The 13,591-nt window shown below is 44.6% G+C and overlaps 1 protein-coding gene across 1 annotated transcript in view; it reads left to right on the forward strand.

Annotated features, from left to right (window-relative positions):
- kntc1 (kinetochore associated 1) overlaps positions 1-13,591 on the forward strand; it is a 263,597-nt gene that overhangs the window by 94,188 nt on the left and 155,818 nt on the right. The window contains exons 29-35 of the mRNA XM_072495542.1: positions 7,813-7,915; positions 8,390-8,524; positions 9,244-9,360; positions 10,868-10,940; positions 11,023-11,090; positions 12,324-12,610; positions 13,015-13,187. Of these exons, the coding sequence (XP_072351643.1) occupies positions 7,813-7,915; positions 8,390-8,524; positions 9,244-9,360; positions 10,868-10,940; positions 11,023-11,090; positions 12,324-12,610; positions 13,015-13,187 (956 nt within the window). The remainder of the gene's footprint in view (positions 1-7,812; positions 7,916-8,389; positions 8,525-9,243; positions 9,361-10,867; positions 10,941-11,022; positions 11,091-12,323; positions 12,611-13,014; positions 13,188-13,591) is intronic.

Genomic DNA, 13,591 nt, shown 5'->3' on the forward strand with positions numbered 1-13,591 from the left:
CGCCATTTATCACGATCATGGCTCATCATCCAACTTATTAGCCTAATCCTGCTTTCTCCCCATAGTCTTTGACCCCATTCACCCCAAGTGCTATATCTAGCCGCCTCTTGAATATATTCAATGTTTTAACATCAACTACTTCCTGTGGTAATGAATTCCACAGGCTCACCACTCTTTCGGTGCAGAAATGTCTCATCTCTGTCTGAAATGGTTTACCCTGAATCCTCAGACTGTGACCCCTGGTTATGGGCACACCCACCATCGGGAGCTGCATCTACCCTGTCTAGTCCTGTTAGAATTTTATAAGTCTCTGAGATTCCCTCCTCATTCTTCTGAACTCCAGCGAGAACAATCCTCACCTAGTCAATCTCTCCTCATGTGACAGTCCCACCATCCCTGGAATCAGTTTGGTAAACCTTCGCTGCACTCCCTCGAGAGCAAGAACATCCTTCTTCAGGAAAGAGGGACCAAAACCGGACACAATATTCGAGATGTGGCCTCACCAAGGCTCTGTATAATTGCAGCAACACATCCCTGCTTCTGTACTCAACCTCTCACAATGAAGGACAACATATTATTAAACCTTCTTGACCGCCTGCTGGAACAGCACGCTTGCCTGCAGCAACTGATGCACAAGGATACCCGCTGTACACTCCCCTCTCCCAGTTTGCAACCATTCAGGTAGTAATTTGCCTTCCTGTTTTTGCTTCCAAAGTGAATAACCTCACACTTATACAAATTATACTGCAACTGCCATTGATTTGCCCACTTGCCCAACCTGTCCAGATCATGCTGTAAGATCTCTGCATCTTCGTCACAGTTCACCCTCTCACCCAACTTGGTATCATCTGCAAACTTTGAGATGTTACATTTTGTTCCCTCATCCAAATCATTAATATATATTGTGAATAGCTGGGGTCCCAGCATCGATCCCTGTGGCACCCCACTAGTTACTGCCTGCCAATTTGAAAAGGACCCATTAATCCCTACTCTTTGTTTCCTCTCTGTCAGCCAGTTTTCTATCCACCTCAATACACTTCCCCCAATCCCATGCGCTTTAATCTTGCACAATAATCTCTTATGCTGGACTTTGTAAAGCACCTTCTGAAAGTCCAAATATAACACATCGACTGGTTTCCCTTTGTCAACTGTACTAGTTATATCTTCAAAGAATTCCAACAGATTTGTCAAGCATAGGGACTTCCGGTTGCGGCTATGCCTAGGTCGGTCGCACGTTCAGCAGCTCCCGCCGGGAATGTTGAGGGGCCCCAATGGCAATTGTTCGACGGCTTCCAGTGTGGGAAGGTGACAGCAAGGTCCCCCGACAGTATATGGATTGGACCAGGAGTGGAGCGGTTAAAGAAGTGATCCTGGTGCAGTGGAAAGTGCGAGGGAGGAAAAGCAAGATGGTGGCGGGTGGAGACCAAGCAGCGTGGGTGCAGTGGTCGCAGGAGCAGCAGGAGTTTCTTAAACGCTGCTTTGCGGAGCTGAGGACAGAAATGCTGGCGCCAATGAACGCGGCGATTGAGAAGCTTGTGGAGACCCAGAAGGCCCAAGGGGCGGCGATCCGGGAGGTGCAGCAAAAAGCCTCGGAGAACGAGGGCGAGATCTTGGGCCTGGCGGTGAAGGTGGAGGTGCACAAGAGGTGGGTGGAAAAATTTGAGGACCTGGAGAATAAGAGAGAGAGAGAGAAGAAGGAGTAGCCCCCCAATCCGGCTGATAACTTGGAATGTGAGGGGCCTAAACGGGCCGGTCAAGAGGGCCCGGGTGATCGCGCACTTAAAGGGACTGAAGGCAGACGTGGTTATGCTCCAGGAGACACATTTGAAGGTGGCAGGCCGGGTTAGGCTGAGAAAGGGATGGGTAGGGCAGGTCTTTCATTCAGGGCTGGATGCGAAGAACAGAGGGGTTGCAATACTGGTGGGGAAGCGGGTGTTGTTCGAGGCACTGAATATTATAGTGGATAATGGAGGTCGATATGTGATGGTAAGTGGTAGGTTGCTGGGGGTGCGGGTGGTACTGGTTAACGTATATGCCCCGAATTGGGATAATGCCGAATTTATGAAATGCATGCTAGGTTGGATTCCGGATCTGGAGGTAGGAAGTTTGATAATGGGGGGGGGGGACTTCAACACGGTGCTGGATCCAGCACTAGACCGTTCTAGGTCCAGGACGGGTAAGAGGCCGGCTGAGGCCAAGGTGCTCCGGGGGTTTATGGACCAGATGCGAGGAGTGGATCCATGGCGGTTTGCCAGGCTGCTGGTCAGGGAATTTTCCTTTTCCCACGTCCATGGAGCCTACTCCCGGATAGATTTTTCATTTTGAGTAGGGCGCTAATCCCGAAAGTGGAGGGAACGGAATATTCGGCCACAGCCATCTCGGACCACGCCGAGTTGAGCTGGAGTTGGGGGAGGAGAGGGACCGGCGCCCGCTGTGGCGCCTCGATGTGGGACTGTTGGCGGATGAGGGGGTGTGCGGGCGGGTGTGGGGGTGTATTGAAAGATACTTGGAGGCCAACGACAACTGGGAGGTGCAGGTGGCGGTAGTTTGGGAGGCGTTGAAGGCGGTGGTCAGTGGAGAGCTAATCTCCATTAGGGCCCACAGGGAGAAGAGAGAAGGGAGGGAGAGGTTGGTGGGGGAGATTTTAAGGGTGGACAGGAGGTATGCAGAGGCCCCCGAGGAGGGGTGACTTGGGGAGCGACGGAGCCTCCAGACGGAATTCGACCTGTTGACCACAGGGAAAGCAGAGGCACAGTGGAGGAAAGCGCAGGGGGCGGCGTAAGAGTATGGGGAGAAGGCGAGTCGGATGCTGACACATCAGCTTCGTAAGAGGGAGGCAGCGAGGGCGATTGGTGGAGTCAAGGATAGAGGGGGGGAACACGGTGCGGAGTGCGGTGAGAATAAGCAAGGTATTTAGGGACTTCTATGGGAATCTGTACAGGCCTGAGCCCCCAGCGGGGGTGGAGGGGATGCGACGATTCCTGGATCAGCTGAGGTTCCCGAGGGCGGAGGAGGAGGAGATGGCTAGTTTAGGGGGCGCCGATTGGGCTGGAGGAGCTGGTTAAAGGATTGGGGAGCATGCAGGCGGGGAAGGCCCCGGGGCCGGATGGGTTCCCGGCTGAATTTTACAGGAAATACGTGGACCTGCTGGGCCCGTTGCTAGTGAGAACTTTTAATAAGGCGAGGGAGGGGGGGTCATTGCCCCTGACAATGTCCAGGGCGCTGATTTCTTTGATCTTGAAGCGGGACAAGTTTCCATTGCAATGTGGGTCGTATAGACCGATCTCGCGCCTCAATGTTGACGTTAAGTTGCTGGCGAAGGTGCTGGCTACGAGAATTGAGGACTGTGTCCCGGGGTTGATTCATGAGGACCAGACGGGATTTGTGACGGGTAGGCAGCTAAATACAAATGTGCGGAGGCTCCTTAATGTGATGATGATGCCCTCGGTGGAGGGGGAAGCGGAGGTAGTGGCAGCTATGGACGCGGAGAAGGCCTTTGATCGGGTGGAGTGGGAGTATCTTTGGGAAGTGTTGCGGAGGTTTGGGTTTGGGGAGGGGTTCATCAGTTGGGTCAGGCTGCTATATAGAGCCCCGGTGGCGAGTGTGGCTACGAACCGGTGGAGATCGGAGTTGGGTCAGGCTGCTATATAGAGCCCCGGTGGCGAGTGTGGCTACGAACCGGTGGAGATCGGAGTACTTTCGGCTGTACCGGGGGACGCGGCAGGGGTGCCCCTTATCCCCCTTGTTGTTTGCACTGGCAATTGAGCCGCTGGCCATGGCACTGAGGGAGTCCAGGAAATGGAGGAGATTGGTCCGGGGGGGGAGAGGAACACCGGGTGTCGTTGTATGCCAATGACCTGTTGTATGTTGCGGATCCAGTGGAGGGAATGGCAGAGGTCATGCGGATCCTTAGGGAGTTTGGGGACTTTTCGGGGTATAAACTCAACGTAGGGAAGAGTGAGCTCTTTGTGGTGCATTCAGGGGACCAGGGAAGGGGGATAGACGAGCTCCCGCTGAAGAGGGCGGAAAGGAGCTTTCGGTACCTAGGGATCCAAGTAGCTAGGAGTTGGGGGGCCCTGCATAAACTTAATTTGACGCGGTTGGTGGAGCAGATGGAGGAGGATTTTAAAAGATGGGATATGCTGCCACTCTCACTAGCGGGTAGGGTGCAGTCGGTCAAAATGACGGTCCTCCCGAGGTTCCTCTTTGTGTTCCAGTGCCTTCCCATTTTGATCCCCAAGGCCTTTTTCAAACGGGCAAGCAGGAGCTTGTGTGGGCAAATAAGACCCCGAGGGTGAAGAGAGTGTTTCTGGAGCGCAGCGGGGGCGGGGAGCTGGCGCTGCCAAATGTGTGTGGCTATTATTGGGCTGCCAATGTGGCGATGATCCGTAAGTGGGTAATGGAGGGAGAGGGGGTGGCGTGGAAGAGGCTCGAGATGGCGTCCTGTGTGGGCACAAGCCTGAGGGCGCTGGTGACGGCACCGCTGCAGCTCTCGCCGACAAGGTACACCACGAGTCCGGTGGTGGCGGCGACACTGAAGATCTGGGGGCAGTGGAGGCGACACAGGGGCGAGGTGGGAGCCTCAGTTTGGTCACCGATTCGGCAGAATCGTCGGTTCGTCCCGGGAAGGATGGATGGGGGGTTTCGAAGCTGCGGGCAGGGATTAGAAGAATGGGGGACCTGTTCATCGATGGGATGTTTGCAAGCCTAGGGGCACTGGAGAAGTTTGGGCTACCCCCGGGAAATGCTTTCAGGTACATGCAAGTGATGGCGTTTGTGAGGCGGCAGGTGAGGGAATTCCCGCTGCTTCCGGCACGTGGGATTCAGGACAGGGTGATTTCGGGTGTATGGGTTGGAGAAGGCAAGGTTTTGGCGATTTACCAGGAGCTGAAGGAAGAGCAGGAGGCCTCAGTGAAGGAGTTAAAGGGCAACTGGGAGGAGGAGCTTGGGGAGGAGATAGATGAGGGTCTGTGGGCTGATGCCCCGCGTAGGGTTAATTCTTCCTCTTCTTGCACCAGGCTCAGACTAATACAGTTCAAAGTTACTCACAGAGCGCATATGACAGGGGCGAGGTTGAGTAGGTTCTTTGGGGTGGAGGACAGATGTGGGAGGTGCTCGGGGAGCCCAGCAAATCATGTCCATGTGTTCTGGTCGTGCCTGGCGCTGGGTGGGTTTTGGAGGGGTTTTGCGAGGACTATGTCCAAGGTGGTGAACGTCCGGGTCAAGCCGAGCTGGGGATTGGCATTATTTGGGGTATCGGACGAGCCGGGAGTGCAGGAGGTGAAAGAGGCCGATACTCTGGCCTTTGCGTCCCTGGTAGCCCGGCGGAGGATTTTGCTACTATGGAAAGATGCGAAGCCCCCTAGTGTGGAAGCTTGGATCAATGACATGGCAGGGTTCATCAAGCTGGAGAGGATAAAGTTTGCCTTGCGAGGGTCTGTGCAAGGGTTCTCCAGGCGGTGGCAACTGTTCCTAGACTATCTCGCGGTGCGTTAGGAGGAGGTCAGCAGCAACCCAGGTACGGGGGAGGGTGGGGTTTCTTTTGCGGTGGCGTTTGGGTGAAGGTGTTTTTTTCCCCCTATTTGTGCTTTTAAATGTTATATGGGGGTTATTGTATATGGGGGAAATCCAATGTATAATTTCTGATTGTTTTTTTGTTTCTTCTTGTTTGGGGAGGGGGGGTTTGTTGAAAATTTGTTGGAAAATTTGAATAAATATATTTAAAAAAAAAAAAAAATTTGTCAAGCATGATTTCTACTTCATAAATCCATGCTGACTCTGACTGATCCTGCACTGCTTTCTAAATGTTCCGCTATAAAGTCCTTGATAATGGATTCAAGAATTTTCCCCACTACCGATGTTAGGCTTACTGGTCTATAATTCCCTGTTTTCTCTCTACCTCCCTTTTTTTTCTCACCAAACTATTCCAATATCATCAGTGTATTCTATAGATAATATGTCCATACATACTATAGATATACTTACTGTAGATGGTATGAATTATAATGTGTTCATGATAGAGCAAGGATAGATATTGAGTTCAGGAGCAGGAGTTTGTATTAACTGGCCTGCTTTGTTCTGGAAGTAGGGGAATTTCATGCGTTTTGTTGTGATCTCACACACATCTGCATGAATCAACAGTATTCCAGCACACTCCTGACTTCAGCCTTGTTGATAGTGGATTAGCATTAGGTGTCCCCAAGATGTTACTGATGAAGGTCACGGAGAAGTGTTTTTAAAAAATTCTTTCATGGGATGTGGGCCTCACTGGCAAGGCCAGCATTAATTGTTGCCCATCCCTATTTCCCCTTGAACTAAGCTGCAATTTCAGAGCACAATTAAGAGTAAACCACATTGCTGTGGGTCTAAGACCAGACTGGTAAGGGCGACAGATTTCCTTCCTTAAAGGATACTAGTGAACCAAAATGGGGTTTTACAATGGTTGATAGTTTCACGGTCACCTTTATTGTAACTAGCTGCTGTGGTGGAACTTGAACCCTTGCCCCAGAGAATGTGCTTGAACCTTTGGATTGCTACCACATCTTTTTTGTGGCACTCATTGTGCAGAAGTTATGTGCAATGCACATAATCCTCTACCTGTCTGCGCTTGGATATTTTGCAAGTCATGCTCCAGGCTGTTATGGGGTGTTTGTTTACTGGAGGATTCTGCATGGTGCTAAATGATTTAGATTTGTCAGCACACATCCTCATGCTGGACTTGTGATAATGGAAATGTTATTTATGAAACAGCTGAAATCTTCGTGTTGCTGATCCTGCTCAGAAAATTATTGAAAATGTTAAGTACTATTGTATCTTTTTAGAATGAACATTTTTTTTGTGTTTTAGTATGTCTACACTTTAAAAGAAAAAAATAAACTTTACTCAATAGAGCACATTAACATGAACTTAACAGCTTCCCAAAGTTAGAACTCTAGTACTTGGAGGGAGATAGAGTTGACGATAGCCTTTTGACAACAGGCAGCTACAGAGGACCCTGGACCACACCAGTGCTTCATGGGAAGAGGGTTTCCTATTTTACCAATTCATAATGCAAACAGCCCGACAGAAAATCCAACTGACAGCAGTCTTATCAACTTGCACACCCCTGTAGGCTAAAAATGCTTCCATAAATGTAATCCTTCCATTTTCGCGAGAGAGAGACCATTTTTAGAATGGAAAGCTTAGATTTAACCAGTTTCCTTATTTTTCAATTGATGTCTTTTTTTCCTCTTCCCTCTCCAATTTTTTTTCCAAGTTAGACCACATTGCAAACTTCTTACTGGGTTGCTGCTTCATCGATGCTGGTTGCCTTCCACGAGTTATAGTTGATTACTTGACTCTAAGATATCTGTTGAAGCCAATCCTCTCCTTACCGATTTCTGAACCCCAGATTCATGAGTAATTTACTCTTGAAAAACCCAATGTAGTATTATAATTTGTAGTATGCCCGCACTACCATGGTGGATTTCTGCTAATTCAATATGAGATCAAAAGTTCTTGGTGTGACTTTTAGGCAACCGTATGTGGATGCTGAACTGAATTTATTATTTGTGGCAAGTTAATTATGGAAATGAAGAAGGCATGCAGTGGTAGGCAGAAAACATTTAGGCTTTAAAGATTATGGAATGATCTTGACCATCATTTTGAAATGCTTAGGACACCTATTCAGTCAGGAGTTTTAGTTGATTACATCGCCCATCACTGCTTTTAGTTACAACATTAATTATGACTAAATGCTTCTCATTTGTCATGTAAGTTCCTTTCAGATGTTACCCAAAATGACTGATAAATAACCCATAATATTATTGATAGGGTTAAATTGTTGCAAGAAAGCTACAGGCTAATGGAGATGAAGAAATTATTAAGAGGATATGGAATACGGAACTTCGACATGTTCAATGCTCATGAAATTATGGTAAGATTGTGAATTTAATATATGAATAACAAGTTGTATGTAAACATTGAAAGGACTAGATTCTGAATAACTTGTAATTGTAGAGGTGGACCTTGATTCTAAGATCAAAAATAAGTATTAAGTAGAGTCCCATTAGTCATTCCATTGTACATAAGGCTGCTCAAGTTGATATCTGTTTGTTGAACAATGTCTTTTAAAATTTACTTACCATATGTATCTTCAGTCAACAAGTATTGAGTGAAGTTGGTGTTACAGTTTTTGGGGGTGTATTTTTGGGCTATATTTGTACTTTTAGGGTTTTGTACTGTATTCATGAAGAACCAATTAACTGCGGCCTCACTTCAACACCTAATGTGTGCATTTAGAGCCGAGTTTTAAGAGGAATGTATGTGTACATTTAGAGCCTAGTTTTAAGAGGAATGTCACTTTCACCATCCCTTTTTCATTAATACTGTGACCTGTTCTTTTGTTTAGTGGTTGGTAAAGTTCATCTTGAAACAGGGATTGCCATCATCATTAGATGATGCTTTGAAAGTGGTTCATGCCTACCTACTGAGCCCAGTTGAAGTTTATTTTCTCCACTTAAAACATTTGGCATCCAATGACAAAGTAAGTATTCCTTCACATATTCACATTTTGTGTTGTGTCGGGGTGGGCTATATGGAATTCTGCTGCTCACAAACCCTTTTGCTAACTCCTGTGTAGTGTAAATAATTTGTAAATGTATGTTTGCATATTCTGAGATATCAGTACCAAATTCTATTTGTCCGTTCTGCGAAGCACCCTTGAACTGCCTTTTCTTTTATAACCTGCAAGCTTTTAAAATCCAAGATTTGGGTCAGCCAATGGGCAGCACGGTGGGTAGCACTGTTGCTTCACTGCACCAGGGTCCCAGGTTCGATTCCCGGCTTGGGTCACTGTCTGTGCGGAATTTGCACGTTCACCCAGTGTCTGTGTGGGTTTCCTCCGGGTGCTCCGGTTTCCTCCCACAGTCCAAAGATGTGCAGGTTAGGTGGATTGGCCATTCTAAATTGCCCTTAGTGACCAAAAAGATTAGGTGGGGTTACTGGGTTACGGAATAAAGGCGATAGGATGGAGGCGTGGGGCTTAAGTAGGGTGCTCTTTCCAAGGGCCGGTGCAGACTCAATGGGCCGAATGGCCTCCTTCTGCACTGTAAATTCTATGAAATCTACTCCCTGAATTCCCTCGTCTTTCTCTTGCTTTATCCAATCTTGATGCCCCACATGATTAGCCGTAGCTCTTCATCTAAGGTTTAAAATTACCCCCCAAAAATTAATGAACATGCTGTCTTTTCTCCTTGTTAAAAGAGAGATGACTGCCTCAGTTTGCTGAAGTCTCTTGCGTTGAATGAAGCGGAGACCACCATAATGCGGTTGGTCACTTGGGCACAATTGAAAATCCAAAACCAACCTGATGATCCTGAGGTAAGATCATGATGACAGTTCTTTTAAACATGCCACCATGTGTCGTTTCTAATTGATGAAATAAGTCAAAAAATTGATTTATAAAGATATATTCAGGCAGATTAAGAAAAGTCCAGATTGAATATTTGATGCATTTTTATCCCGATTGAATATTTCATGAATTGTTTTGGTGCTATTTATCTTCAGAAACTGTCAATCTTCTCTTTCACCCAGAGGGCATTGGCCTCTTTTTCTGGGATATTGTTTCATGAGCGATAACTGGCCCCTGTTACCTTGCTCAAGTAACCATTCATTATTCAGTTTGCGTTTTGACGGTGAGCATTGGAAAGGTATTTGGTAACGTGATGAGGAGTTAACTCAGATTTGAATTGCATGCGGTCATATAAAAGGGTCATGAGTTAATAATCTGGATGTGGAATCCCAGCTGATTTTGCCAAAGATTGCTGAAGCTACACGCCGCATTCCCGACAGCTGTTCTGACTGTAATTAGCTAACTCCGCATAGCTCAAATGAACTTCCAATCCAACCTAGCATAGTTCTTTACTGGATAAATTCATAGAACCAATATGAAGTACTTAATGGTTCCATTGACTGTTAGTTATCCTACCAATAAGTAAATGGGTGATTAGCAAAACTTTTTATTTTGTGCTATTCTTCTGCATTATACTTAGTTTATGAAATACTGCTCAAATCAAAAAGGATGTTAAGGAAGATGTATTTTTCTGTTATATTGTGATGCAAAATAAATGAGTGTAACAGTCAAAGTCTGAGTGTGTAGTCGGGGTAATTTGATTTATCATTTAAAATAAGTATATGTAGCCAGGAATCTGGGAGCAAAGGTAGGCCATTTAGTCCCTCAAGTCTTTTCCACCAGGTAGTGACATCATGGCTGTTTTAAAAAATTCATTCATGGGATGTGGATGTCGCTGGCTGTTCCAGTATTTATTACCTGTCCCTAATTGCCATTGAACTGAGGGGCTTGCTAGGTCATTTTAAAAGGGAATTTAAGAGTCCACCACATTGCTGTGGATCTGGAGTCACATGTAGATCAGACCCGGTATGGATGACAGATTTCTTTCCCTGAAAGACAATAGTGAACCTTTATTTTTATGGCATTCAACAATGGTTTCATTGTCAGCTTTAGGCTTTTAATTCAATTTTTTAAATTAAATACAAGTTTCACCATCTGCCAAAGCATTACCTTGAGTCTCTGGATTACTAGTCCAATTACAATACCACTACGTTACCACCTCCCTGTGACCAATCTCCATCCCTTAATACCTTTTAATTAACATAAATCAATGAGTATCAGAGATAAAATTAACCATTGATCAAGCATCAATTGCTCTGTGCAGAAGACTGATTTCTACCACCCTGTTGAAGTGTTTTCTAATCTCACTCCTGACAAACCTGACTCCGATTTTTAGACTGTTTTTCTTCTAAAAGTATTTCTGTGCATAACCATGTGCAAATTCTGCCGATTGATCTCGTGTTGTTTATATTTCAGTGGAAAAAGCAACTGGTGTCAATTGCAAAGTCAATGGCGGTGATTATTAAATTTTTGCTGAGGAATCAAAAGGGTAATTTTTCTGTGTTCTTAAAATCCTTTAGCTACAATGAGCTTTGCATTGTAATAACACTGAAAATGTTTTGTTTTGTCAGGCAACACTTTAGAAAAGGAAACGTGTGAAAACCTTTTAAACAAATTTGAAACTATTGCAAATTTGCAGGTAATTATTATGCAATACCATTAAATGTATGCCTAAAAATATTTCGATCAGCTAATTAAAATATTGAAATAACATCCTGTTTGAAAATCTCCATTGTATTCCTCGTGGCCAAAGTCTATTGAACAAAACAGGTCAGGGCTCAGCACAATCTCACTTCAAAACCATTGGATGGTTTGTATTGGAAGTGGTCAAAACTAAGGCGGTAGAACATATTGGTTTAGTTGAGGTTGAGGTAAAATGTTGGTGCAAGCAGGGGACCATTCATTTGCCCTGATCATGGCTACTTTGGAGTGTGGAGTCTGATGTTGGGTGCCCAGAGTAAAAGTTTTGTTGCACCGTATACCCACCTAAATCTTGGACCCACCTTTTCACAATATCTTAACCAGTGCTATTTGGTCTGGAGGGTGCTGTTATTTTCTTGTCATGTGGCAGTTTTAGGCAATTCTATTTTGTGAAATTGCATTTCCAGCAATTCTGCTTACCCGTACAATACATTTAATTTTTAAAAAGCTCCTGAAATTGACTTTCATAACCTAAAAATATCCCAAAGTGCTTCAAAGTGAAGTCACTGTTTTAACTTCGGGGGAACAGAGAAAGCAATTTGTCCACTGCAAATTCCCACAAACCGTAATGTTGAATGACTGACTGGATAATCTGTTTCAGTTATGATAATTGATGGATATATACTGGACAATACACCAGGACTCTTCTTTTGAATAATGCCATAGATCTTTTACATCCACCTGAGCAATAAGACCAAGAACTTTGGTTTCATATTTCATTCGAAAGCTGGCACAATTCACAACGCAACCTTTCCTCAGTATTGCATTAAAGTCTCAGTTTGTACGTTCTGTGAAAGCTTGAATCATGGGATCAAATGTGGAGTTTGCACCCTCTCTCCGTGTCTATGTGTGTTTCCTCCGGGTGCTCTGGTTTCCTCCCACAGTCCAAAAATGTGCAGGTTAGGTGGATTGGCCATGATCAATGCGTGGTTATCGGGGTGGGGACGGGCGAGTGGGCCGAGGTAACATCAGAGGGTCAGTGCTGACCCAAAGGGCCGAATGGTCTCTTTCTGCACTGTAAGAATTCTATTAAGTTCCATCTATTAAGTTCCATTAAGTTCCACTACTTCAGATGTGATGCCGAGCAACGCTGAGATGCGAAACATGTGTTTTTATAATTTGTATATTTAATTCTTTTGATTAATACTGATCTTTCATCCTTGGCTTTCAGGAGTATTTTGATGTGTTTATTTCACTGAAAGATTATGAGAATCCCAAAGTGCTTTTGCAATTATATGAAGGACAAGTTCAAGCATATGCAAGTATGTTGTTTAATTCAAAGTCAGAAAGGGAGCCAGATTATACAGATGGCTCAAACACCAACGTGAAGATTTCTACAGAGACCAGACTATATAAACTCTCTCTGCTGTTCCAAAATTCGGAACAGGATGTGGCATCAGAGCTTGCATTGAAGGCACTTTCTTATGGGAATATAGGAGAGACGGTAAACATTTGCAGGTAGGAATCATAGAAACCATGGTAGATAAAGTATTTGTTGCTTGGACTCGGCTGTACAGTCTTATGGGAGAGTGTGTCGTTGCCTTTATGAATCAATCTGCCCCTCAACGACTATTTGGAAAGTGCTATTTGCAATCCTGTTAGTCAAGTAAAGACGTCTGGCAGGTTGAAATGAAGGATAGGTTAAATGTTTTTGAAACTAAATTGAATTACTACAAATAATGTTGTTTTGTATATGCAGTGAGCTTTATGGACAGCACAAAAATGATCAGACTGGTCAAGTATTGTTCAATGTGGCACAGAAACTGGCAGGTTGAAATGAAGGATAGGTAAAATGTTTTTGAAACTAAATTGAGTTACTACAAATAATGTTGTTTTCTCTCAATTTCTTTTTCTATATGCAGTGAGCTTTATGGACAGCACAAAAATGATCAGACTGGTCAAGTATTGTTCCATGTGGCACATAAACTATGTCAGATGTTGGAAACTAATGTTCCCATGATTATTCCAACTGGAATGAACTTGCCTGCAGTTATTTATGAACTGGCGTGTCGTGCTACCACTATCTGCAGTACTGGTAATTTCTCACTGAGGTGTTTAATTTAGCCCGAATGACAGCTAGTTTTTATCATTTAGATTCTATGGATTTTTTTTGCAATGGATTTAGAATTTAATTGTAGGAATTATTGGAAAAATGAAGGATGATAATTGTGTTTTGCCCAAAGCATTTATTTTTCCTCGAGCAGTAATTGCTCCAGTGTTTAACTTATTTAAGCAATGGAAATGTATTGCACCAGCAATATCTGAGAAATTCTTAACAACTTAAAATTTTTTTTAATTGGTTTATTTCCTTGATTCTTTAATGATTAAGGTCCGGGGATTGTTTAATGTCCAAGGTCAGTATATCCCGTCTCCTATTCTCATTAATTTAAAAAAAAAAAGTTTTTATTTGGGTTTTTAATTTTATACAATATAAAATAA

The sequence above is a fragment of the Scyliorhinus torazame genome, chromosome 1 (assembly GCF_047496885.1).
Source record: "Scyliorhinus torazame isolate Kashiwa2021f chromosome 1, sScyTor2.1, whole genome shotgun sequence".
Taxonomy (NCBI): domain Eukaryota; kingdom Metazoa; phylum Chordata; class Chondrichthyes; order Carcharhiniformes; family Scyliorhinidae; genus Scyliorhinus; species Scyliorhinus torazame.